The sequence below is a fragment of the Myodes glareolus genome, chromosome 6 (genome assembly GCF_982192425.1).
Source record: "Myodes glareolus chromosome 6, mMyoGla1.1, whole genome shotgun sequence".
NCBI classification, from domain to species: Eukaryota; Metazoa; Chordata; class Mammalia; order Rodentia; family Cricetidae; genus Myodes; species Myodes glareolus.
Window position 1 is genome coordinate 13,909,006 of NC_142031.1, and position 26,247 is coordinate 13,935,252.

At 54.1% G+C, this 26,247-nt stretch overlaps 1 protein-coding gene across 2 annotated transcripts in view; it reads left to right on the forward strand.

Moving 5' to 3' along the window:
- The window catches only part of Padi1 (peptidyl arginine deiminase 1), a 34,229-nt gene extending 10,802 nt beyond the window's left edge, over positions 1 to 23,427 (forward strand). The window contains exons 2-16 of one of the 2 annotated variants that reach the window (XM_087906953.1): positions 2,455 to 2,635; positions 3,551 to 3,623; positions 4,203 to 4,264; positions 5,620 to 5,734; positions 6,334 to 6,459; positions 7,279 to 7,451; positions 7,545 to 7,648; positions 8,620 to 8,743; positions 9,120 to 9,227; positions 11,194 to 11,345; positions 16,784 to 16,928; positions 17,669 to 17,762; positions 18,386 to 18,465; positions 19,529 to 19,654; positions 19,942 to 21,498. In XM_087906953.1, the coding sequence (XP_087763079.1) occupies positions 2,455 to 2,635; positions 3,551 to 3,623; positions 4,203 to 4,264; positions 5,620 to 5,734; positions 6,334 to 6,459; positions 7,279 to 7,451; positions 7,545 to 7,648; positions 8,620 to 8,743; positions 9,120 to 9,227; positions 11,194 to 11,345; positions 16,784 to 16,928; positions 17,669 to 17,762; positions 18,386 to 18,465; positions 19,529 to 19,654; positions 19,942 to 20,007 (1,729 nt within the window). In that variant the 3' untranslated portion in view covers positions 20,008 to 21,498. Of the gene's footprint in view, positions 1 to 2,454; positions 2,636 to 3,550; positions 3,624 to 4,202; positions 4,265 to 5,619; positions 5,735 to 6,333; positions 6,460 to 7,278; positions 7,452 to 7,544; positions 7,649 to 8,619; positions 8,744 to 9,119; positions 9,228 to 11,193; positions 11,346 to 16,783; positions 16,929 to 17,668; positions 17,763 to 18,385; positions 18,466 to 19,528; positions 19,655 to 19,941; positions 21,499 to 21,519 lie in introns of those variants that run through there. The other variant, XM_087906952.1, reaches the window with a different exon arrangement.
- Positions 23,428 to 26,247: the final 2,820 nt, after the last annotated feature.

Genomic DNA, 26,247 nt, shown 5'->3' on the forward strand with positions numbered 1-26,247 from the left:
ACAGTTCAGGAACTGAGTGAAGAATTGGCCTTGGCAGTTAAGCCAGGCAGTTGGCAGAGGGAAAGCTCAGCCAAAAATGTCCCAGGACCAAAGCTTCAAAGGCTGAGAGGGTCAGGTCAGGGGATTGAGGCCTGGTGTGGGAGTGTCGGGATTCAGCAGTGGTCCCATGGGTGCTGACAGGGCAGTTCACAGCCGGTTGGTCCTTAGTAAGGACAGTGTGTGGGGCCTGCTCCAGAGATGCCTGAGGCCGGATGCAGGCAGCTGCATTGGAAGCCTGGGGTCAGGAGCTGGTGCCATTGCCAAATAAAACCGGGGGATGGCAGACTGCAGACTGCAGAGTGCTGGGAGCTGGTACCCTCTAGGGGCAGCGGCAGAGGGACAGCCAGCAGGGAGGGAGGGGGCCCTGTGCATGCTGGCGACTGAACAATTCACTTCAAGGGCTGGAGGATCCGGAAGTCAAGGTTATCCTTAGTTAAATAGAGCTCAAGGTCAGTCTGGGATGACAGGGAGGAGCAAGAGCCAGCTGGGGCCCCAAGCTGTGTGGGCACAATGGCCATAATCATGGGGATAAGGCTGCAGGAGGGCATGGCCACTGCAGTGGTCGATGGGACTCTAAATCAAATGCTCATGACACCTGGAAGAAGTGGAGGGGATGGGACGTGTGCAGTTTCCATGGTGATGGGAGTGCAGCGGGAAGGAGGCTCTGACCGTGGGTCGGGGGCCTCATCAGTAGAGTGGGGCTGTGGGGAGCCCTAGGGTGTGCCTGGAGGAATTGTGGCCATCATCCCGCTTGTCAGTGAAGACAGTTACATGGCAGGGACAGGGTTACTATGAAGAGGACTGAGGGAGGGTTTTTCCCAGAGGTGTACATGGACGGATTCTCAGAAGGATGTGAGAAAAGCCTCCCACCTTGTCTCTGTAGTCAGGGGGCCTCTGTAAGCGGACTTGTCTTCAGTGACTTCATCAGCTACGAGGCACTAAGGTAGACCGCCCTGAGCATTGGTCAGTGGGGGAGAGAGACATGCATTTGTGTCCCCCTCTTCTAATGTCTCCTCAGGGCAGCAGTTCCTCAGGTAGGAGGGTTTTGTGGGGCCCGAGGCCAGGTTAAAGCCTGGCACAGAGGCAGGCAGCTTGTATCCGTCAGTCGAAAGACAATACGTCTCCCCCCGGACCCTGCTGACCTGATCCTGGGTGCGCAGTAGCCTGTGTCCACCCCACAACTGTGGCTGCAGAAGGACCTCAAGCAGGTGGTCCATCAGCTGAGGGGCCCAGGTGACTGTTGGATCCCTATGTCTCCAGGGCCAAGACCTTTGGAGCATCAGTTGGGTACCAGTGTCAGGTGGGCAGGGAGAGGCTGCTGTAAGGTGGGGCCCATGTCAATGGGTACCGTCGCCCCGCTCCAGTGCAGACGGGCCTGAGGGAACCCCGAGGTTGGCAGGAAGTGGAAATCCATTTTTTCCTTCCACGTGTCTGCAGAGTGTCAGCACACTCTCTGAGGATCCAGCGGCAAGCGAGGCAAACTGGCTGCCCTCTGGAACTATGCTGGCAGGACAGCTAGACAGCGACACCCACTGTTGGTAAAGCAGGGAGGGGCAGGTACGCAGGTGATGCGGCCTTAGCTAGAGGAATGGGGGGAGGGGCATCTTAGTGTCTCCTCCCATTGCTGTAATAAAGCAACGCAATGAAATCAGCCGGAAGGAGGAGGGGCTGAACCTGGTCCACCGTTCAAGGTGCACCCATCATAGTGGGGAGTCAGGCAGCCAGAGCCGGAAGTAGCTGGCCACGTATGCAGAGTCAGAAGGGAGCCGTGAGAGCAGCCATACTTCTGCTCAGCCCTCCCTCTGCCCTTGTACAGTCCGGGATCCCCTGCCTAGGAAATGGCCCCACTCATAATTGAGATGGATATTCCCACACCAATTAACAAATTATGTTAAAAACTCTCTGTGTGTGCACTATGTGAGCGGAGGTCAGAGAGAGCTGGTTCTTTCATTCTGCCGCCAGGGCCTTGGGATTGAACTCAGATTAGTAGGCTTGGCAGCAAACCCCTTACCTGCTGATCCATCTCACCAGCCTGTTTGCATCAATTAATGTAATCAAAACAATCCCTGATAGGCATGCTCTAAGGCCCAGACTCCTAGATCATTCTTGATGCTCTCAATTAACCTTAACTGTCTGTGGAAGGCAACTGAAAAGGGGGCATTTAAACAGAGCCCTAAAGTCCAAGAGTGTGAGCCTTGTGGATGGTGGGGCAGGCATTCAGCTACAAGGGGGTTCTGAGGCAGGAAGGCTTGTCATCTTCATGAACCAGAAGGGAGGACCTTGTGGTTAGAGCAGAGAGACTAGGAGGCAGGGGCCCCAGTCCCACTGGTAAAGGGGTCCCCTCCGAGGTGACATTCAAGTCTCAGCCTCACACGGCCACTCTCTGAGCTCCTGTCACTCCCCCTCTTTCCTTAGTGATGTGCCCAAAGGTGCCAACACCTTCGGGGTGTCTGGGAGCTCTGAGGTGAAGATCTACATGGTCTATGATCCCGCACGGGTGGCGGAGCCCACAGGCCGGGCCCACTGGCCCCTGGACGCCAACGTGGATGTGGTGGTGGTGGCGGACAAAGTCAGTAAGGACTTAAATGACCTCAAGGTAAGCATAACACAGGCTAGCTTATATCCTACTCTATGTCATCTTGGAAACACCCCTACAGAGACCCAGGCCTCATGCACTCCGACATCACACAGCACACAGGAACAACCTGGTCACCCCCAAGGTCCACACGGAGACCCAGACCCATAGCCCACCTCATCCACCCCGACATCATACAGCACACAGGAACAACCTGGTCGCCCCTCAGATTCACACGGCTCTGTGTTACTCCCTCCAGTTGCCCACAAACATCTGTGCTCCCCGAACAGGAGTCCGTGGCCATGCTCACATGAACTCACACGGGGCCGCAGCACAACCACTCAAGCCTCCACGCACCCAGAAAGCCACCTCTGGGCTGACCCCTCCCGCTGGCCCTAGTGTCTCCCACACACGATGTTCCCTCAACTCCTGGCCCAGTGCTTTCTCTGGATGGGACCAACCAGGACCTGTGTGTGGCTCTGCACATGGTGGCCTGTGGCAACCGTCCCTGGAAAGAATCCTGTCCCGTGGGTCAAGTGGGATGGGGTGGGAGTCTGGACTTTGGCAAAATCCTGACATTCGCTGTGTTCACAGGACCATAGTGGTCATTCCCTCAGTACGGAGAATGAACGTTGCCAAGAGAGGTCAAACTGCCTAGGCCAGCAGGGACAGTGGTACCTCTGTCTGTCCCTCTCATATCCAGAAGGTCTTGGAGTTACCATATCCTCTTGTAGCCCCGCTCCTTTCTCCTCGAATTGCTTAGTATCCTAGAACAGCACCCCAGGTCATAATATTATGAACACAGCGAATGTCAGGATTTTGCCAAAGTCCAGACTCCCACCCCATCCCACTCTTTGCCTCCACCTCAAAACAGAGTTGTAGGTGTGGCCCCCACGTCCCCTGCTTCAACTTCTCAGGATTAACTTCCTTCCACAGGTGAAGGTGTCCTACTTCGAGTCGCCGGAGGCTCGCGCCCTAGGTCACAGCGTACTCTATCTCACTGGTGTTGGTGAGTCCTGCTTCTGCCCGGCTGTGGACTTGGTAGCTATTAGAACGTGGTGAAGGTGAGGAGGAGCCAGCCGCCTCTCCCCTCTGCCTCCTGGGAACATCAAACTTCTCCAGAACCACAGGGATATAGACCCAGCCATGCTTAGGGTCTAGAAATGTTATCGCTACCCCCCTTGAGCCACAGCGGCTTTCTCATGGGAGTCCCATACGTCTCTGGACCCCTGAGACCCAACCTAGAACCACAAAGAGCCACATGTCTCTTTCATCCAGAGCCCATGGCAGCCTCCCCTGAAGACAACAGACCCTGACCATGGGTCCCCAGTGGCTACAGTTAAGGACGTCCTGCGTGTGGCATAGAAACCCGGGGTCATAGTCACCCAACACACATGGCCAAGCCAGTGACTTGTGTCCCTCCAACACCAGATCCACCAGTGCCATTCTAGATGGAGCCCCAGGGCCAGCACGTGGGCTCCCAGATGTCGAGTCTCCAGAGTTGGGCTCCTCATCAACTGGGGTGGGAGTCAAGATGACTGGGCCTGTCGTCACAGGGAGAGACAGGTGACCTGTCTGACCTTTGCAGATGTGTCCCTCGATGCTGACACGGGCCGCACAGGCAAGGTGAAGAAAGGCTCCGGTGACAAGGTGAGACGCTGGGTACCCCGAGAGTGTGGAGCTGGAGCTGACAGGCAGACCTGGGTGATGCTGGCACTAGAAGGATCTGTACTGTTCTTGGGAGGATGGCCAAACTGGCTCAAGTGGGCAGTAGCTTAGGCCATGTCAGACATGCTGTGTGGCTCTTGGGAAAACACTTACCCTTTCTGGTCTGTCTTATTCTGCTTGTTGCAGATTCTACTCAGGGTGGGGGGAGGGGAGTTGTCTGAACCTCTCAACATGGCAGGTGTTTCACAAAAGGCTATTGAGTAACTGGATGACCTCTTTCCGGTAGAGGGGGCTGTGGCATCCAGCTACAGCTAGGCCATGAAGAATGAAGGAGGTTGGCATTGTCCCCTGGGAAGCATGTAGTCCACACAGGGGCGGGAGGTACAGTTTGTAGGGAAAGATCCGGAAAGTCAGCCTGGATCTCGAGGCACTGTGGACGAGATGGGGCAGGATGCCCAAATGAAAGGCTGTGTATTCACCCTGCACAAGGTTGTTCCAGGGGGTTGTAGGCAGGGGCTCCAGTGAAAACCATGACACGGACCCTGGCACAGGGTGGCATCTACTCAGAGAGGTGGGCAAGAGTGTCATGAGTGCCATGGAAGCCAGCAATGGACCTGTGCCATCCCAGAGACTTGGGTTTGAAGATTAACTTTGCAACCTAAGGGTTTCCTCCCAGAGTTTCTCTTTACTTTCTTGCCAAATGGAGAAAACCTACCGGGTATTGGGGACAGTAGTGACCCCAAGTCAGCAGCTTGGTCCTCAGCCTGGAAGGCCTTGCAAGGCCCTGACAAATGTCAGGGCCAGGAGAATGCTGGAATGGGAGAGGCTTCTTCATGGAGATCAAGATGAGGTGACTTCTGTCTTAATGTGGCCATGTCTATATGTGGTGACGTCACCCTGTTCCTCTGCTGTGGGTGCTGGGCAGAGCCATGTGGTGACATCACCCTGCTCCTCTGATGTGGGTGCTGGGCAGAGCCACATGGTGATGTCACCCTGCTCTTCCACTGTGGATGCTGGGCAGAGCCATGTGTTGACGTCACCCTGTTCCTCTGATGTGGGTGCTGGGCAGAGCCATGTGGTGACGTCACCCTGCTCCTCCACTGTGGGTGCTGGGCAGAGCCCCTGCATACATCCACACAGGTTGTTCACGCACAAGGATGGCTGTGTCTGGGTCTGAGCCTTACTAACGTTCTGCTCCCTGTGTCCACGGTCTCTCTTTAAATCTTTGAACAAACCCAGAATGTGTAAGTTTTTGGGCTGACCACTGAGCTAACCCAGGCTGTGTCTAGTCCCAGAACCCCCAGGCTCAACTAACCCAAGTTTCCCGTGTATCACAGAAAACCTGGCGCTGGGGCTCCGGGGGCTCTGGGGCCATCCTGTTGGTAAACTGTGACAGAGACGTCCATGGGTCCAGGGAGGACCTGCATGCCAGCCATTTGAGGTCGCTGGAGGGTGAGTGACAGCAGACGTGGGAGGTGAGGAGGGAGGGAAAGAGGGGGCTTTCTTTAGGGCCACCAAACAGCTCACAAATCAAGATACAGAGACTTCTTACAGTTGTGAATGCTCGGCCTAGCTTAGGCTCACTTCTTGCTAGCCCTTATAACTTAGCCTGTTTCTCTTCATCTGTGTTTTGCCTTGGGGCTTTTTACCTTTCTTTCCTTCTGTGTATCTGACTTTCATTGCTTCTCACATCTAGCTGGTAGCTGCCTGGCTTCTGGCCCCAGGCATCTTCTCTCTCTCTCTCTCCCTCCCTCCCTCCCTCTCCCCCCCCCCCCACTCTCATCCTCTCCTTCTTCTCCCTAGGTTTCTCCTCCTACTTATTCTTTCTGCCTGCCAGCCCTGCTTATCCATCTCCTGCCTAGCTATTGGCTATTCAGCTTGTTATTAGACCAATCAGGTGCCTCGGGCAATCAAGGTGAAACAAATGCAGCACCTCTTTACATAGTTAAACACACATCTGTACATGGTTAAACAAATACAGCATAAACAAACGTAACATATTCCACAACAGCTTGGGGTGGGGGCGTTTGTCTCAGAAGTCACTCTCCCAGACCTGCAGGACATGTCCCCAATGGTGCTGAGCTGCGGTGGCCCTGATGAGCTCTTTGAAAGCCACAAGCTGGTCTTGAAGGTGTCTTTGCCGGATTCCAGGAGGCTGAGGGTCTTCTGTGCCCGAGGTGAGTGCTGGTGGTTTGTCTCATTCCCATCCTCCTTCCCTGGCTCTCTGCCTCTGTCACCTTTTTGTAACTCATTGTGGTTTGTGTGACTCCTCCCCGGGGCACAGTATGGCAGCCAAGGATGGGGCCCAATTGCCGGTCCCATTGCACAGAGGGAGAAACTGAAGCCCTGACAGTCACTGCTACACAGCCAGGTGGGGTGGAGCGAGAGTTCCAAGCCCCCAGCTTCTTGGGCACCTAGGCCCCTCCCTGACCCAACGTGATTTGCTGGCTCCTCTAGCCAGTAGGCCAGCACTGAACTCTTGCTGTCTGGGGGCCCCACCAAAGCAGTCAAGGAGAGGCAAGGGACCTTGGAGGCTAGGGCCTGGCTTCAAATCCTGGCTGAATTGCTAGATTCTTCTAATCAGAATCTGTGGCTTTAGGGGACTGGGGTGCAGTCTAGTGGGGATGTATTTAATCACCCCAATAAAAATTCAACCACAACAGAAACCACTCCCGTCTTCTGTCTCCACAAATGAGATTCATCCATTATGTGGTCCACACGCGCACTTCATTGCTTTCTATGGGTGGAGAATAGCGCGTCTATCGACGTACTTTATTAGGTAGAATCTGTTTATAGCTGCTATGGACGGACATTTGGGTCTTCATCACCTTTTGGGCCAGATGCTTTTCTCTAGTTATATCTGCTATACAGTTCACCTGAAGCTAAGAGAGGCTGAGGCATCGGCCCAAGGTCACTATGCTTGGGCAGTTTAGAGCTGGAAGGGTTCCGGCCCAGACGACGCTGTCCCCACATTGGCCTGACCCTCTTCTCCTTAGGTGGGACCTCCCTCTCCAACTACAAGCAAGTGCTAGGACCCCATCATGAGGTCTATGAGGTGGAGCGGCACCCTGGGGAGAGTGACATTCAGTTCTACGTGGAAGGGCTCGTCTTCCCTGACACCAATTTCTCAGGGTTGATTTCTCTTAGTGTCAGCCTCGTAAGTACAGAGGTGAGTGCTAGATGGGGGCCGGGTCAGGAGAGGGCGTGGGGAACAGAGGGCAGCCTGGAGCCCACAAAGTCACAGAGCGCTCCTCTCACCCAGGCCCTCTCCGAGGTGTCGCTCTTCACAGACAGCGTGACCTTCCGAGTGGCCCCCTGGATCATGACCCCCAACACCCAGCCGCCCCTGGAGCTGTATGTCTGCAGGTGAGCCCTCCCCACAGCCCCACTGTGCCAAAACCAGAAGATAAGCGGTAATTCTGGCCAGCCCTCACGCAGCCCTGAGCTGCCACAGAACCACAATAGAGGTCACGCCGCTGGCTGTCACCGGCACCAGCTCTAAGTCTGCAGGCTCCCCACCTGTTATGGAGGCCCAGACACCTTGAATTCAGTCTGGGTAGTGGGCTGAGGTGTGGTGGTACAGGTCTGTAATCCCTCATTTAGGAGGTCAAAGACTGGGAGCTCAAATCCAGCCTCGGTTACTTGAGACCCTATGTCAAAACAAAACAAAAAAAACCAAAATCTGGGTTGTGGGGCTGGGCCCTGCATGTGTGCCAGGAACTGTAGGGACCTGGCCTCACCCTTCTGAGGTCACTTCTGCATCTTCTGAGGACCTAGGGACCCAGTCACAGGATCCATTCGTTGTTGAGTCTTGCCCATTCTGGGTGTTCCTGGTACTTCTGCTACGTCCTAGTATCTAGCGGCCTCTGCTGGTCAACCTTTGAAATACCACAGGTAGGAGTGGAAGACAAGCCCTGCTGGGCCAGATGCAAATTCACAGGAAGAGGATGTGGCCAGTAAGGGGCCATCTGTCCACCTGAATCCAAGAGTGTCCCAGCCTCCTGTCTGCTTAGAGACTTCAGCTTCACTCTGTGCTCTGAGAAGACAAGGCTAGCCCACTTACTGACCCCTCCATCCATGGCATCAGCCCCAGGTCACCTCCGTAGCCACCCGGGACTGCCTACCTGGGCTAGTTCAGACACCCTGCCTCTCTGGGCTCCCCAGCCTGGCTTTGCCCTGCGCAGGCACCAGTCACCTGATGTGATCTAGGGATGGGATGCCCACCCATGAGTCTTCCAGTCTCTCCAGGGTAGAGATGGATCTGAGACTCAGCGCCCAGGGACGCAGGGTCTGGCACAGCTGGATTCTCGTCCCAGTGACAGTCCCTGTCCTTGCAGTGTGACCGACGCCCATGGCCGCAATGACAAGTTCCTGGAGGACATGGCCCATCTGGCTCTGAAGGCCAGCTGCAAGCTAGTGGTCTGTCCCCGGGTGGACAATAACAACGATCGCTGGATCCAGGTGGGTGCAAGGCTGGTCCAGAGAACGGGGTGGGTGGCGGGTGCCTGGGAGTACGGGAGCTCCCATCCGGCTGCAAAGCCTGGGGACACGGGCCTGCGTGGCCCGTGGTAGAGCCCTGCGTGGCCCGTGGTAGAGCCCTGCGTGGCCCGTGGTAGAGCAGCACAGGTCAGAGCTGAAGACCACCCTCCAACAGGAGCCATCTCTCCTGTCTCCTCCAGGCGCCCTGACGTGGGGCTGGGCCTTCTGGATAGAACCCTAGAGGCCTCCCCGCCCCCACCCCATGTCCTCCCCAGGACTTGGGTGATGTCATTGTCTGGGGTCAACTTTCCTGAAAGCCCCTGAGAAGGCCTGCTGTAGATCTTTCTTCCTCACGCAGGACGAGATGGAGTTTGGCTACATCGAGGCCCCTCACAAATCCTTCCCTGTGGTCTTTGACTCCCCTCGAAACAGAGGCCTGCGGGACTACGCCCTTAAGAAGATCCTGGTGTGTAAACCAAGTACACGAGGTGGTGAGGGAGGAAGTAGGGGATGCAGGACTTTGGTGGCTCCTCTCCTGGGAGCCCTGGTGGAGCCTCACGTGGTCTTTTAGGGTCCGGAGACCTGGAGAGTGGGTGGCTGGTTCCATTTAAGAATGTAAATTGTATGTAAATCACATGCAAATAGACACCCACTCCCATCATACTGTCTCCCATCCTGGGAGAGACAGAACAGTAATGTTCTTTGTCAAGGATCATTCTTGGTGGCCAGGGGTCATTCTCAGTGGCCAGGGGTCATTCTCAACGGGAGTCAACAGAAACGGCAGTCCTGGAGACCAGACTGCCTCTGAGGGGCAGTGTACCCTTAGCGAGCTTGCCAGGGACCGTGGTACTCCCTGCGCACAGGATGGCAGCAGCGTCTACTGCCACCACTGAGTTCTGGACAGTGTCCCCTTGTTTTTACGGCTTCCCACACTCAGTCCACAAAACACTCTGCCTTATTATTAGTAACTGTTAATTATAAAGTTTCCTTTTCACTACCAAGGAAACTGAGGCTGGGGGGCGGGGGTTAAACAACTTGCCCAAGGCAAGGAGCCAGTGGGGCACCCCTGCACGAACCCCAACTGGTACCTACAAAGTCTCTGTACCTTACAATTGGTTGCACCTTCTCCTGAGGTGGCCAAGTTTCTGTGGGTTTATAAGTCCCAAGTCCCTTCTTGCCAGGACAGTGAAGATCCAGGTGGGAATTTGGGAATAGGGTGTCTCAAGCCTGTAGCTAGCAGACCTGAATGGAGGTGGGGATGGGGTGTAGAAAGTCTTTCTCTGTCCTGCCAGCTAGTTCCCAAAGAACTATATGGAGACTTCTTATTAATTATGAAAGTTCTGCCTTAGCTTAGACTTGTCTCTCTAGCTCTTATAACTTAAATTAATCTGTTTCTATTAATCTACATTCTGCCATGTGGATTATAGCTTTTCCCTCTCCTCCTGCATGTCCTAGCTCCTCTGTGTCTGGCTTCCTCTCCGAGTCCTCTGTCCCCAGAAGTCCTGCCTAACCTCTTCCTGCCTAGCTATTAGCCACTTAGCTCTTTATTAAATCAATCACGGTAACACATCTTCACACCAAGTAAAGGAATATTAGCAATGGAGGGAATGAATCCTGCAGGGTAAATGGGGGGGGGGGGACAGAGTACCCTGGCTCTTGGCTCAGTGACCCCTCGGCCTCTGCTCCTTTTGGGTCCATGGCACTCCCTTCTTTTTGGCTTACTGTGGAGGCTGAGCCTGCTGAACGCCTTCTCTTCCTGGTACCTACATCAGGAGGCCTGAGCCCTCTGTCTTCCCAGCGACTCACAAGTCTTAATGTGTGGGGTATTTGTGTGTGTGTGAGTGAGTGTGTGCACGCACATACATCATGTGGAGACCGGAGGTCATCCCTGGGTGCCATACCTCAAGAGCTGTCTACCATATTTCTCTCTCTCTCTCTTTCTTTCTTTCTTTCTTTCTTTCTTTCTTTCTTTCTTTCTTTCTTTCTTTTTGACAGTGTCTCCTGTTGGCCTGGGACTTGTCAATTAGGCGAGGCTGACTAGTGAGTCCCAGCACTGGAATTGCCATACCCAACTTTTATGTGGGTGCTGGGACAGAAACTCAGGTTCTCATGTTAGCCTGGCGAGTGCTTTCTTTACTTCCTGAGCCATTGGCCCAGCTCTGATGGGCTCCATTCTCCCTTCATTTCGTATCCATGGTCTCTCTTCCATGCCTGTCCATGTGCGACTCCTTTAGATGTATGCTGCTTGACCAAGGGCCTGGAAGCTCTCTGCCCACCTCTGGGCACTGACTAGATCTTGAACTGCTCAGTGGGTAGAGAGAGTTAGGTGTGGAGACCCGGGGAGCAGGCGCCCGGTGTCTTTCCCTCCTGTAAGCGTAGCTTCTTCCCCCTTGACTCTTCTGTCTGTGGGTGCTCTGATGGTGCCTCTCTAGGGTCCTGACTTCGGATACGTGACCCGGGAGATCCAGCACGCAGGTGCCTCTGGCCTGGATTCCTTCGGCAACCTGGATGTGAGCCCACCAGTGAAGGTGGGCAACAAAGAATACCCACTGGGCAGAATCCTCATCGGTGGCAACTTTCCCAAGTGAGTGGCCTGGGAGGGTGGCGGGTGTGGGAGGATGCAATAACCTCCTCCATGTGGCTCTCCAGACTGGGAGGTGCTCTTCAGAACCCATGGGGAATGACTATCACAGCGTCCAGACTGGGAGGTGCTCTCCAGAGCTCACGGAATGACTGTCACACAGATCGTAAGGTCTCGGGGACAAATTAGTGGCCCAGAGTCTGATAAGGATAATCGCCACATTAAACCAGCATGTCAGAGGCTGGGGATGAGCTCAGCTGATAGGGGCTTGCCTACCTTGAGCAAGTCCCTCTCTGAGTTTGATCTCCTGTAGTAAGTAAGCCAAGAGTGGAGGCTCACAGCTGTGATCCCAGCACTGGGGTGACTGGAAGCAGGAGGATAAGAAGTTCAAGGCCATCCTCAGCTACGTGGAGGACTCAAGGCCAGCCTGGGCTAATGAGAGCCTGTCTGATGGGAGGTAACGTTCCCTTTGCTACATAAGCAGGGACAGGCTCTTTGCATAGGGAAGGCGAAGTCACTGCTGTCCTGTCTTGAAAGGGCCTAGAGGCTGCCCCGAAGCAGAACAGACTGCTGGAACCCTTGTGGCAGAGTGACTAAGTGACCCACACAGGCCCGCAGTGATAGCGCAGAGAACACAGTGTTTAGGATTCAGTTAACGCTCAGACGGGTGCAGAGGCCTGCCCTGCCCATCCCGTAGTGAGTCCCTCCCTGCCCCCAGGTAGCCAGACGAGGGTGTGCTCATTGAAGCCCACTTGGGTTTCACTCTATCAGGAACTCTGCGTCCCCCTTTCATTTGTGGAGATTGGTGTGGAGCCTGGGTGTGCCCCAATTTGTCCTCTAAGCCCCAGCCGGCCACACAACCCCAGGTGGAGAGCCTGGGGCTGTTGAACCAGACAAGGTGGGTTTTGCTGGTATCAAGTGAGGCCCAAAGTTGGGTGCTCGGACCTGCTGCACTGGCTGAGGCTGGCTAGGAGATGGACAGAGGCTCCACTGGCCGTCTACCTCAGATAGCACACTGGGGCTGGGCTTCAGGGGGCCGCCTGTGAGTCTCCAGGATCTGATGCCCATTGCTGTTCGTTGTACCGCTCAGCCGGCACTCACCACAGTGTCTGACAAGTATTCGGCGCACAATTCATTCATTCAAACTAGGGTCAGGTGCCAGGTGTGGGTGAAAGTACTATGACTGCTAAACATGGAGGTACAACCCTGTAACCCCAAGAGGCTGAGGCAGGAGGATTATGAGTTCAAGGCCAGCCTTGGCTACAGAGTGAGACTCTGTCTCCAAAACCAAAAACCCAAACAAATAAAGTGAACAGACTAAAAAGGGTGGGGGGACTAAGCAAAGCAAAACCAACATACAGAAAAGGAAGTTCTAGGGATATGGGGGTGGGCAAGGCTGTTGCATTTTAAATAAATGATTTCTTTTATATTCCATGCCTTTTTTTTTCTTCAACTGCAAAACAGGCTTGATAAAAGGCCCACTCTCTCTGGGCGTTGATGGTGCACGCCTTTAGTCCCAGCCCTCAGGAGGCAGAGGCAGGCAGATCTCTGTGAGTTTGAGGTCAGCCTGATCTACAAAGTGAGTTCCAGGGCAGCAAGGACTGTGATACAGAGAAACCCTGTCTTGAAAAACCAAAGCAAAGCAAAACAAAACCAAACAAATAAAAAAAATTTCTCCTCTAGAATTAAATGCAGCGGTGGTGCACACCCTCAATCCTGCCCCTCAGCCTCCTGAGGCAAGAGAACTAGAGGCCAGCCTGATCTACAGAGTGAGTTCTAGGACAGTCAGGGTGGCACAGAGAAACTGTACTTTGAAAAACAAAATCTCTCCCTTGGGGCTGACTAGATGGGTTAGTGGGTAAAGTGCCTGAGTTTGGGTCCTCAGCACCCATGTAAAAAGCCAGGCATAGCAGGCCAAGTTTGTAATCCCAGGACTGGGTGCAGAGACAAGAGGGTCCCTGGGGGTCACTAGGAAGTCAGCCTAACTGAAAATAAATCTCAAGTTCAGTGAGAGACCCTGACCCCAAAACTAAGGTGGCGGGCACTAGAGGACACCTGATATCAACTTCCGGTCTCTACACACACACACACACACACACACACACACACACAGGGTTGGGGTGGGGGCAGAGGGGGCAGATCTGTCCCAGTCAGGAGATTTTTCAACATACAAGCTGCAGAAACCCCTTCTGGAGTCTCTAGGTTCACGTCAAGGAACAAGGAAGTCAAAGTCTCCAGGTGCCCATGAGCTGTGGCCCACTGAGAGGCTGTGCATCAGCCTTTGGGCTGTTAAAACCCAGGAATGAGGCCCTTAGTGGAAGATGAAAGCTTGGTGCCCAGAGAGAGACAGCCACATGTCTAGAGTCACACAGGATTAATGATGCTGTCAGAATCCAGGTATCCTCCATGGGTCCCATAGGATTTGACAAGTTGGACTGGTGTCCCCATCATCCCTGACATCTGTCCTCAGTAGCAAACAGAGCAGGCAGTCTTCAAGATCTGAGCTCCAGAATAGCCTGGTCTACCTGGTCAGTTCCAAGCTAGTTAGGGCTATGCAGTGAGGCCCTGTCGGTAAAAACGAAATAAATCCCAATAATTTTTCTGAGCTCCATGGTATCCGTGTCTATAAAATGGGGATAGTGCCAGCCCCAGCCTCATGGGGCTGCTGTGTAATTAGACACAGCACGCAGTTGGTAGGTAGCACCTGTCCCTCAGTCTCGGTACGAATCTGACGGCGAGACGATGTTTTGAAGAAGCCGGTTACAAGGCTGACTGTTTAGAAGGAGATGTTCCGGGGAGAGACAAAAGTTTGTGCAAAGGCCCTGGGATAGGAGCGTGCCAGAGGCTCTAAGAGGCCTGTGAGGAGGAGCCTGCAGGGGCTGAAGCTGAGGGAGAAAAGAGAAGCCCCTGCTGCCCAAGATGGGAGGGGACAGAGTGACCCCCCCAGATGGTGATGTTGCTAATATACATACATCCTGGGATGACCATTTTTAGGGTCATTTGTTTCCAAGACAGGGTTTCTTGTAACAGCCCTGGCTGTCCTGGAACTAACTCCGTAGACCAGGCTAGCCTCAAACTCAGAGATCCTCCTGCCTCTGCCTCTGCCTCCCGAGGGCTGGGATTAAAGGTGTGCTACCACTGCCCAGCTCGGGATGATCTTGAGGACCAAAGGTGGCATTAAGTGTAAGAGTCTAAGCCAAGCACACAGTAGGCACCCAACAAACCAGAACTCTCCTGGCTGCCTTGGGGTTCACCCCTCATGCACTCCGATCATTGAACAATTCCGCCCCCTGGTGGTGGCTTTGGTGATGATGCAGAGACCAAGCTGCCCTCACCTGGGACTGGGACCACCTTCTCCTTGCTCCAGCCTCCAGAAAGGAGGGTGGGAGAGAGTCCCAAGGAGGGACTTCACGCTGCACCTGCTGAACTGTGTTTGCTATCTCTCCATCTCCTTGTTTTTAAAGATGCCCTTCAAAAAACTATAGTAAACAGACAAAAGAATGTGGTCCCCACCTTCCCCCCTCAATTCTCACCAGGAGCTTCATTTGGGCCTTTGCCAAGCTTGTTCGTGGCAGGCTCCAGGCTCCATTTTCTGTAAATTACGAACTTCTTTTTCTGTCTGACTTCAAACTCAAAATACAGCCAAGGATCTTCCTGCCTCCACCTCTCAGATGCTGTAGTGACCGATGTGTGCCGCCACACCCCATTTACGCAGTACCGGGGAACTGAACTGAGGACCTCAGGTGTGGCAGGGAAGCACTGTACTAACTGAGCTGCCTCTGAAGTCACTCGATCTTATTTGTTACTCCAAGGCATCTGCATCACTCGCCATTGTTTCAGAAGCAGATATTATGTGAGGGGCTGGGGCTTCAGCAGAACCTGGCTTAGACTAGGCCCCTGCCCTGGTTGAGTGTGTATCCCAGCAGGGGGGTGAGAGCCAGATGGGAGGTGGGTAACCAGCAGACCCTGATGAGTTAGTATTCCAGCTGGGGACCCAGTGCTGTGGAGAAAAATCAGGCAATGAAGGGGGTTGGGGCATGGCTGCCATTTGTCAAAACCTCAGAGGAAGAAGTCAAGATTTGAGTTACACCTAGAAGAGGAAAGAGGGGTGCCTTGGGACCATGGGGAGAGGACTGTGACTCCAGAGGGGATGGGGACAGAGTAGGTGCAGAGGTTCTGAGGCAGGAATGTGTCTGGTAAGTTCAGGAGGCAGCAGAAGACCAGAATGAGTGGGGAGGAGAGGGTCAGGGCCAGGGTGGGCGTTAGGTGGACCATGGACCATGGGGAGGTCAGGAGGAGGTCAGTAGGGGCTGTGCAGTTTCTGGAGGTAAGATGGGAGCAATCCCAGGGTTTCAACCGGAAGAGGTACATAGTCTGACTTTTAAAATTCTCCCTCTGGACGGATCATCAGGGATCAAGCTTGAAACAGGCATTAAAAAAAAGAATAGGTCACTGGCCCCCCAGACAGGAAGGCCCCTGCTGGTCACTGAGAAGGTTTGACATCACTCCTCTTTTAAGGCAGAGTCTCCACACTGGAGAAGAGCTTTCAGATAACACGGCCTTACGCTGGACAGTTGGTTGGGAACAGGATCTTTTTATACAAAATAACCCTCTGAGTGGGTACTCTTTCCCAAAGGAGAGACCAAGGCTCAGAGAGCTGAGAAGACCACCTGGGCCACACAGCTGAGAAAGGTCAGAGCCAGACCTTGATGATTCCATGCCCCGAGATCTGAAGCCCAAGCAGAGACCAGGGTCTGAGAACGTAAACCAGTTGGTGACGGGCATGAGTCCCTTAGGTTCAACCCCAGCACCATGTAAACCGTTAAGGTCTTACGCTTGTGATCTCAGCACTTGGGAGGTAGAAGCAGGAGGACCAGGGGTTCGAAGCCATCCTTAGCTACATAGGAGGTGGCGGAGGACCCATCCTGCTGTATGCTTCCCAGGTAAGGGGTGCTTAAGAGATGCTAGATTTCATCTCAAGAACTTCAGGGGAACCCCAAATTTCTGAGGCAGTATGGCATAAATAAGACTCAACCTCTCTTCAACATGCAAAGCCTTCAGACTCCTCAGGGTGATTGGCTGGGTACAGAAGGCCTCGCTCAAACAAGCTCCACCCCCTTGCCAAACCTACTCCCTGACCTTGGCCTGGCCTGCTTCTGCCGCATCCACCTATCCCCTAACCCACGGTGTCTGCTTCTCTCCTCCTGGGACATCCTATCCCCACTCTGTTTCCAATGGCTTCAGCTTGGGCTACACATCTCTGTAACCAGTGGAGTGTGGCCCTGACCTTTCTCAGTAGCGTGGCCCAGGCTACATCACCTTAACTCGCTGAGCCTCAGTTTCCCTTTTGGTAAAGAGGACCCACTCAGAGGGTTGTGAGGGCACGGAACATGTACAGGGTGGAGACATAAGATGACAGACCGAACCTCTCTCCTCACCAGGTCCAGTGGGCGACGCATGGCCAGGGTGGTACGTGACTTCCTGCAGGCCCAGCAGGTGCAGGCCCCCGTGGAACTCTACTCCGACTGGCTTTCCGTGGGCCACGTGGATGAGTTTCTGAGCTTCGTGCCCACCTCTGACCAAAAGGTGTGTCCCGTGTCACCATGCCACGGTCTTCCGGTTGAGTCGCTGCTGCCCCCTCCTGGCCTGATGGGGGATGACTTGGGGCATGGGCACTGCAACCAGCTCAGTCCTGTGGGATCAGCATGCCCTGGGACTTAGGCTGCATTCATCAGGGAGGGCTTCCTGGAGGAAGCCAGGAGATCTGTGCTTCCTGCCGGTGTTTTCAGACCCAGAACACTCCAAGAGTCAGGAATGGCACTGGTGAGAGGGGCGAGAATGCCTCAAACTCCTACTCTAAGGCAGACTCACACACACTTTTAGCCAGGGAGCCCTCCAACAAGCCCATGCTTGCCTCCATTTTACAGGTAAGAAAACTGAGGCTCAGGAGGGTTCTGCGCTCTCTCGGGTCCATACATCCTAGGGGGCTGGGGAGGATTTTAGTTAGAATGTAGGCTCTGGCCTCTACATTGACCACAGAAACCCTGGTGGAGAAAACCACCCCGGGGGAGGGGCTTCCTAGTGGCCCATGATTCTGGTCCAGCCAGCTTGGTGAGAACTCTGATGGGGTCAGTGAGCAGCTGCAGAGGGACACACCTGGATTAGGTGGAAGGGCCTGTGGTTGGGACCCACTTGGGTGGTGGGTAGAGTGGGCAGGGATGGGGAGAAAGGAGCTCAGGGCACATTTGGCTCCTGAGCTCAGTCCTTCTGGGTCTCTGGCATCTCAGGGACCCAGGCTTTGAGCCGTTTGTTCCCCTCTGTGGCAGGGCTTCCGGCTGCTCCTGGCCAGCCCCACTGCCTGCCTCCGGCTGTTCCAGGAGCTGAAGGAGAAGGGCTACGGGGAGGCAGCCCAGTTCGATGGTGAGTGCCCGTGATTCTGTCACCTGTCACTGCTTGAGGATGCTGCCCCTCCTTCACCCTCCCTGGGGGTGTCCCTGCTGCCGCCCCGGGGCGAGGAGGGAAACCGAGGGGCTAGGGAGTCACCCTAGACACTCCGATGGTGGTGTGACTCCTAGGCTAGACCTCAGGAGAGATGCAGGGGTCCCACCTGGACCCAAATCCTAGCCTCAGCACTTGCTGGGGGTGGAGACACAGAGGCTGCCGCCCTGCCTCTTAGAACCCCCATTCCCTTCTCTGAACTGCAAATGAAAATCACCCTCCCTGGACGGTCTTAAAGATCAATGAGACTTAAGCTGGCCCCAGCGGGTGTGGGAGGTCAGGGCTGGGAGCTGTGAGAAGCCCTGGGGGTTTTTCCCAGTATCTCTGACTCTTCTCCCTTCTCCCGTCCTAGCTGCAGCTGGAACTACCCTTCTGGTGTCCAGCCTTTTCTCTTCCACCATCCTGCTAGTATTAGCATTACTAGCCTGCATTGTGCTGCTTCAGGCCTGTGGGCTCCAGGCAGCAGTGTCCCTGAACCCACGCCCTGTCTTGTCTGTCTGTCTGTCTGTCTGTCCCCGAGCTCACTCACTGTCCGTCCATCACAGGTCTCAAGCATAAGACAAAGAGAAGCATCAATGATATCTTAGCCGACAGACACCTCAGGAGGGACAGTGCACACGTGCAGGTGAGGGCAGGACAGAGACTGGGTGGTGGCAAGATCCAGGGAGTGGGGGACACGGCCCAGCCTCGGTTTGTCCTGTAGACTTCTGAGGGTGTGGGAGTGAACTTTATCCTCAGGGGCTGGCAGACTGTGAGAACAGGCCGGCCACCTTCCGGCCACAGCAGGCACTTGGAGTTGCCTGGCTCTGGGGGTGCAGTCCCTGTCCACAGATGTGAATCCAAAGCCTTACCCTGGGAATGTAAAGGTGAGATGCAGAGACATGGGGTCCTCAGGGGCCCTGAGCAGAGAGCAGGTAGGACAGGTCTGGGAAGGATTAGCACTCACCAAAGACAGTGCTTGCCCTGTGTGGGATGCTGGCCTCAGTGAAGGCAGGAGGCCTTTGGCCTTCTTCAACAAGCCAGGGACTTTACCTAGATGGCTGGGGCAGGACAGAAGAATTAGCCCTGGGACAGCATGTTAAAATACAGGGGGTCATCAAAGAGGCTCAGCAGGTAAATGTTACTGCTGCCTGAGATGCTGACTTTGATCCCCAGAATTCATAGTGAAAGGAAGGAATTGACTGACCTCCACATGGGCCTATATTGTACACACACATGCACACCACAATTAAAAAGCGTAATCAGGGGCTAAAGAGAGGATTCTGCAGTTAAGAGTACTGACTGCTCTTCCAGAGGACCCAGGTGCAATTCCCAACACCCACATGGCAGCTCACAACCATCTGTAACTCCAGTTCCAGGGAATCTGATGCCCTCTTTTGGCCTCTGCTGACACCAGCCATAACTCACAGGCATGCGGGCAGGCAAAACATCCATATACATAAAATAAAAATAACTTTTAAAAATTGCAATCAAGTGACAGGATCCTTTGAAACCAAACCTCAACTGTTACTAGCTCTGTGCAGTTGGGCGAGCTGCCCTGAGCCTCAGCTTCCCCACTTCAGACAACCGTGGCTCCTTTACACTAGGCCACTAAGAGTCTCCGAGGCACCCACAGGTGCTCAGGGCTGCACAGAGGCTCAGTGCACTCAGGTTCTTCTGCCTGGGCCATGGCTTCTCTCCCCTCACAGGAATGCATCGACTGGAATCGGGACGTGCTGAAGCGGGAGTTGGGCCTCTCCGAGAGCGACATTGTGGACATCCCCCAGCTCTTCTTCCTGAAGGGAGCCTATGCAGAAGCCTTCTTTCCCGACATGGTGAGAGTCCCTGGTGGGTGGGTGCAAGGACGGGTGGGTACAGAGGCTGCATGGAGCGGGACAGCTTGATCAGCAAGCAGTTCCTTCACAGGGCGGGTATCTGCCCTGGGGCATCTCCGATGATCACAATGAGTTGGCGCCTTTGGTACCCAGTGGGCAACAGCTGGGAGGGCTGTACAGCGGGGAGACCAGCCCTACCCCAAGAGATTTCATTTTCTTTTTTTTAATATTTATTTATTTACTTACTTATTATGTATACAATACTCTGTCTGTGTATATGTCTGCAGGCCAGAAGAGGGTGCCAGACCTCATTACAGATGGTTGTGAGCCACCATGTGATTGCTGGGAATTGAACTCAGGACCTTTGGAAGAGCAGGCAATGCTCTTAACCGCTGAGCCATCTCTCCAGCCCCCGAGATTTCATTTTCTAAATGGAAAGGCAGACAGGGATGTTTCTGTCCTCTGTCTGGAGGCTAGTCTTGCCCTGTTCCCACCTTAGCCTTCATTTGAGGCTTCCCCAAGGGGCTTCTATGTCGGCCTTCCTGGCAGGCAGAACAAATAGTAGCCACTGGTCACCTGACATACAGATGAAGCCAAGAGCCTTCAGTCAGGGGGGCGGGGGCTGAGTGATACTATCAAATCAGCTGGCCCATAGACCCATTTCCTGCCAGGGTGAGGGCCTCAACGAGAGGTGGGCTCTGGAGCAGGAGGTGGCCCTCCTTTTCTATGGTGCTTTTAGCTTGGGTGCTTCTCCTGGGACAAGACCAGAGTAGTACTGAGTTAGGGGAAGAGGTGTGCAGGCTGGAGTGAGGGGGTGCCTACCCAGTTCCTGGCTGTCCCTGAGGTCTAGCCTCCAGACTGGCAGGGCACTGTTCCCCAAAGACAGGAGCTTACTACCTAAGCCTCCAGCTGCTGGGCGCTGCAGGGTGTTTAACGGTATCCCTGGTCTCCTATAACAACCAATAATATCAGGCAATACCAGGCAGGTAAATCCTTCCTCACTGAACAACACTGCTTGAAGCTGTGCCTCTACCTTCTGTTGGAGCTTTCCCAGCTGGGGTGAGCACTCGGCGCTCTACAGGGGAACATGGCGTCCCCTGAGTCATTGGGATGACATGGTGTACCACATGTGGCTCATAGGTAACAACCAGTGACAGCCGGTGATTTTAACCTACCCAGCCATCTGTGGCGAATGTGGACCCTGGGCTTTGGTTCCCACTGCAGGTGGGCGTGGCTGAGGGCTTTGGGCTGTGACTCTTGACTCCAGGAGCAGAGGCCTGGCCATGGCCATTGACGTGGCTTCTTATCCCGCTCCCTGCCGTTTGACCCCTGGCATTCCCCAGCCCGAGGACTGAAGGACTGCTGGGAACAGCCGAGCAAGCTGTGCACTGTACAGGCACCTCCACACTGGCGAGGACAGTTATAGGACCGGCCAGTTGATCTGCACATCTAATCTCTGTCTGTGACAAACTTGTTACTAGAGGACAATTGTCTGAGTGATGGAAGAAAGCATGGGAGGAAGGGGCGGCTGTCACTGGTACAGAGCTAACCATACGCACTATTAACTAAGGAGCCATTCGACCACTGAGCTACATCCCAGCACCAACCACCACCCCACACCGCTCTGTGCCTTCTTTTACATGCTGAGACGTGTTTTATTTCTGTGGCCCAGGCTGGCCTCAAAGTCGTCATCTTCCTGTTTATGACTCCCAGATTATAATGGGCACATTCTCCACCCCCATCTCAAATCCTATTTCCTGACCCTTTCCTGGTCCTGGTGAGGATGGGTCAGCAGAGCCAGAGCCCAGAAGGAACTCAGGGTGCAGTACATTCATGGCCAGTGGGGCTCTTCCTCTCTCCTGCAGGTCAACATGGTGGTCCTAGGCAAGTACCTGGGCATCCCCAAGCCTTTTGGGCCCCTCATCAACGGCCGCTGCTGCCTGGAGGAGAAGGTGCGTGCCCTGCTGGAGCCGCTGGGCCTCCACTGCATCTTCATCGACGACTTCCTATCTTACCACCAGTTGCTCGGGGAGATTCACTGCGGTACTAATGTGAGAAGAAAACCTTTCAGCTTTCGGTGGTGGAACTCAGTGCCCTGAGCCTGCCCGGCCACCACCCTTGCTACCCTCTCGATGGGAGTGCCAGGGCAAGGGTGAGGGACACGAGCCAGCCTCCATCCTCCTGGGACCTGGAAATAGGCTGGCTACTCTGGTCAGCTGGACTCCAGGGCAACACCACTCTTCTTGTTCGGTCTGTCCTGCCCAGGGCGACTACCGCCTCTCTTCCCTCTCCTGTCCCCAGCTGCAGCTCCCAGAGAGCCAAGGTCGGCAGCTGAGCCTGTTAAAGGCATGGCCTCTGCAGGTGCACCCCACTTTGAGTTGCTCCCCTCTCTTTGGACTCCTCTCTGGAGCCGGAGAAAAATGGCTTTGGGGCTGTTTTCGGAATGCCCGCCATGCCTGGACCCTGGGATGAGAGAACCATAGTTCCATATGACTCCTGGATTATGTAAGATGGAAAGGAAGATTTGGGACATCCTTTTTCTTAAGGGGACCTCAGGCCATGGCCGTCAAGCACCCTTCAGCTGTGTGTAGGCAAGCAAGGACACAAAAGCCCAGTGGCCAGGCCCCTTTCAAAACTGAAAGCGAGCAGCAGGCACCTAAGTCCCTTTAACACCCTACTCCATCCACTCCGACCTCAGGATGCTTGTTAGTTCTTGGGACAGCCTTTAATTATGAGCCCTGGCTACTTCCGTTTGGAAGACGCTGGGGGCTATAGGGAGGCCCTCAGAAGTCTACAAGCAGGGGAGGGATTAGGGAGGGGAGGGCAGGAAGGTCCAAACAGGAAGTCAAATAGGCTGTCCATCTTGGGGCAGGGAACCTGGAAGCCAGGGACTCCTGGGGCCTCTGAATCTGAAGGTTGCAGGCTGCTCCAGATGTGACGGGGGTGGGGCTCAAGATGTTAGGAGAGGGTGGGGAGGGCCATTAAGTTACATCTGGAGGTGGGGATTAATTTCCTCTAATAGTCTGTAATTACTCCCCAACCTGCTGCAGGCAGTGGGAGGGGAGGGCCCACGCTCCCCCAGCAGCCCAGCACCCTGCACAACACTTGTGGTTCCCTGGTAAACCCACAGCAGGCCTGTGGCCCCCTCCCACAGTCGGAGAGACAGCTGCCCTGGAGGCTAATAGTACTGGGTGAGGTCACAGAGGCGTGTGTAGGCAGGCTGGCAGGCAGACCCGACTGCAGGGCACGGCTGGCAGACGGAGCTGCCTGTTCCCTTCCTCTTCTGGTCAAGGAGTCACACCAGGCGACCAGTCGCTGGATTCTGTCTTTGCATTTCTAGTAACTTCTGATGCCACCCCAGGCTTGAGGCAGCTGCTGTTACTTTGTAGTTCCTGGACATTCAGTTAGCAAAGACTCCCATGGAACTGTTAGGGTGGACACGACCATGTAGGGATTGACTCCTCCCACTCCAGAAGGTTCTGTGCAACTGGAACCCCATTTGTAGACTCCTGACAGCAACCCCCTCCTCTATAATCATGACCCAGCTGGGGCTGAGCCATGGTGAAGAAGAAGAAGAAAAAGGAGGAGGAAGAGGAAGGTTGGGGACAGAGCCTGGTCTCTGAGGGGGAGACCACAGAGCCCTGGCGAACATGGGAGCGAGCCTTCGAAGTCTCGTGAGGGGGACTCTGGAGTTGCTGCCCAGGCTGTCTGGGGACCTGGATGAGTGGCCACCCTCTTTCTGAACAATAAAAAGTTCGTTGTGCATTCTATAAGTGGCTGCCTCATTTGTCCCTGGACTGACAGAGAGAGGAAACTGAGGGGCCCTGCTTCCCAGCCCTACACACCCTGCCACCGTGGGCTCAGCTTCAGCAGGCCACAGGTGGGCCCTGTCAGCTGAACAGCTTCCTGGGCTGAGGCAGGTGATTACCAGGCAGCAGCTGATTCAAGAGAATGCTGGGCATATGCCCACGTCTACCCTGCTGTTGGTTTGAGATACTATCTGGGAGGAGGGACCTGCCTCTTCCTCTCTCCCATTCCTTGGCTTTATCTTCATCTGTCTGGGAGGATGAAAAGAGGCAGGGAGGCCCTGGGTCCTGCTAGCGGAGAGAATGATGCACCAACAGTTCTGGGGCCAAGACATTGATTCTTTAGCTCCGATTCTCAGGCTGAGTTACCGGCCTTGATGGCTTGATTTCAGGAGCCTGGAACTACCTACCATTCCACTCCCATGGTGCATGCTTGCTACGACCTCAGACTGTACCCTTTGACACAGATTTATTTTAACTTTTTCTTATGGACTAAGAAGCTGTCCACCAATCACTGACATCTAAAAGCCTGAATCAACCATGGAACTGTTTCTAAAGGTCGGGACTGGGCTAACAAGATGGCTCAGTGGGTAAAGGTACTCGGCGCCAACCTTGAGGACCTGAGTGAGATTTCCAGGACCCACATGGTGGAAGGAGAGAACAGATTCCCACAAATGGACCTGGGACCTCCATACATGCACCGTGGCATGCATATGGCCACACACTTAAAATAAATTAATACATGTAGTATAATAAAAATGCAGTTTAAAGACTGGTGCCAGCTGGATACACTTGACGGCAGGGATCTACTTCCAAAGGGAGACCGAGACTCTGAGCATGAGACTCATCGCATCCCTAGCATAGTATGTTAGCATCCTTGCGGGGGGGGGGGAGTTCCCCACCCTTTCCATCCGTTCCCCACAGTTAGGGAGACTTTCTCCAGAATTCTGGTGAAGCTGTCCTGGGTGCTGACTACTTTAGGGAATACCCTTCCCAGATCCTGCACTACCACAAAGGGACCATCACAGGTTCCAAATGTCATCCTCTGACCGGTGCAAATGGGAGACCCTGGGAAATAGATCCTGGTCCCTGCCCTGCCCTGGAGGGCAGCAGCCACAGGGAGGAGGGAAGGACACTAGTCAGCAGTTCTGAGCTCCACAGCCATTATCTCTGCCAGAACAGGTGACTGGTCACATTTTCTACACATGAGGAAACTGAGGCCCCAGATGAAGAGATGCAACCTCATCAGTACGTGGTGTAGCCTGATCCGAATGAACCCAAGATTTCTCTTCCCAGAGTCCTTGTTCTTGATATTCCCCACACCTCTCGGCCTCGGTTTCCCTACCTACAAGTAGGCCTCCTGCTCTGACGTTTTTGATTCCTGATGTGACCGGTACTCACTTCTGTGCCATTCACCCCCTCGGGAGGATTTGACCTCCACCAGCAATAGCCACAGTAGTCAGAAGAACGAGTGCAGGTCCCTGTTAGACCTGCACCATTGATTCCTCCAGCCTCACGGCAGCCATCGCTTACAGGGAAAAAGTGATGCTCCACCAGGAAGCCCCTGAGGCAGGGAGGAAGCCCAGTCCTGTCTTACAACTCAGGCTTTTAATTAAGAAAGGCAGGGGACCAACAAGATGACCCGGTGGGTAAAGGTTCTTGCCAGTACGCATCACAGTCTGAGTTCTTCTCTGGAATGCACACAGCGGAAGGAGAAGACCAACTCCTCTGGCCTCCACACACGTACCGTGGCACACGTGTGCATAGCCTCCTTCATAAATACATCAGCGTAAAAATCATATATATATATATATGCATTAGTTATAATATGTTTAAAGAGAGAAAAAAAACAGGCTGGTGGGAGCTGGAGATACGGCTCAGTTGGTAGGGTGCTTGCCTAGCATGCGCAAATCTCTCGTTTTGATCCCTGGCACCAGATGAAACTGAGTAGAACAGTGCACGCTTATAATCCCAACACTTGGGAAGTGGGGGGGGGTCAAAGTTCAAGACCATCTTCAGTCTCATAGTGAGTCTGGAGTACTGGAGACCTTGGAGAGAGAGAGAGAGAGAGAGAGAAACCCAGGAGGTGGTGGTGGTGCACACCTTTAATCCCAGCCCTAAGGATGCAGAGGCAGATGGATCTCTGAGTTTGAGGCTAGCCTGGTTTACAGAGTGAATTCCAGGACAGCCAAGGCTACACAGAGAAACCGTAAAGAAACCTAAAAAAAAATAAATAAATAAATAATAATAATAAATGTAAATAAATAAATAAACAAATAAAATTTTAAAAATTTTTAAAAAGAAAAAGAAAGATGGGGGAGAAAAGAAGGAGAAGGAGGAAGTAGAGGAGGAAAAGGAGACAGACAGGACCAGCATTTCTCACAGGCTTTCATGAAGAATCCCATTGCCTGCACCAGGTTGGAACAGGTCTGGGAACCTGCATTCTCAGCAGCTTTTCCAGCAGTGTAGAGAAAGGAGAGGCAACGGGACCGTGAAGGGTCAGGGCAAAGACCTCCCTGCCCTCCCCCCTCCCCATCCATCCAGATGTGCTGGCCAAGTGCCTGTGGGGACTTGCTTTCTTTCCAGGTAGAAATTAACTCTCTGGGTGCCCTGGGGTGGGAGCCACGGGTTCATATGCAAATGACAGAGCCCTTGCCGCCAATCCTGAAGAGGGGGTTGGCTAGTTGTCCTCTGAGAAGAGGCTGGGCTTCTAGGACTGGAGCCAATGAGCTTGCACCGTGGGTTGGAGGGGTGGGGCTGGGTACTTTTAAACCACATCCAGGGGGA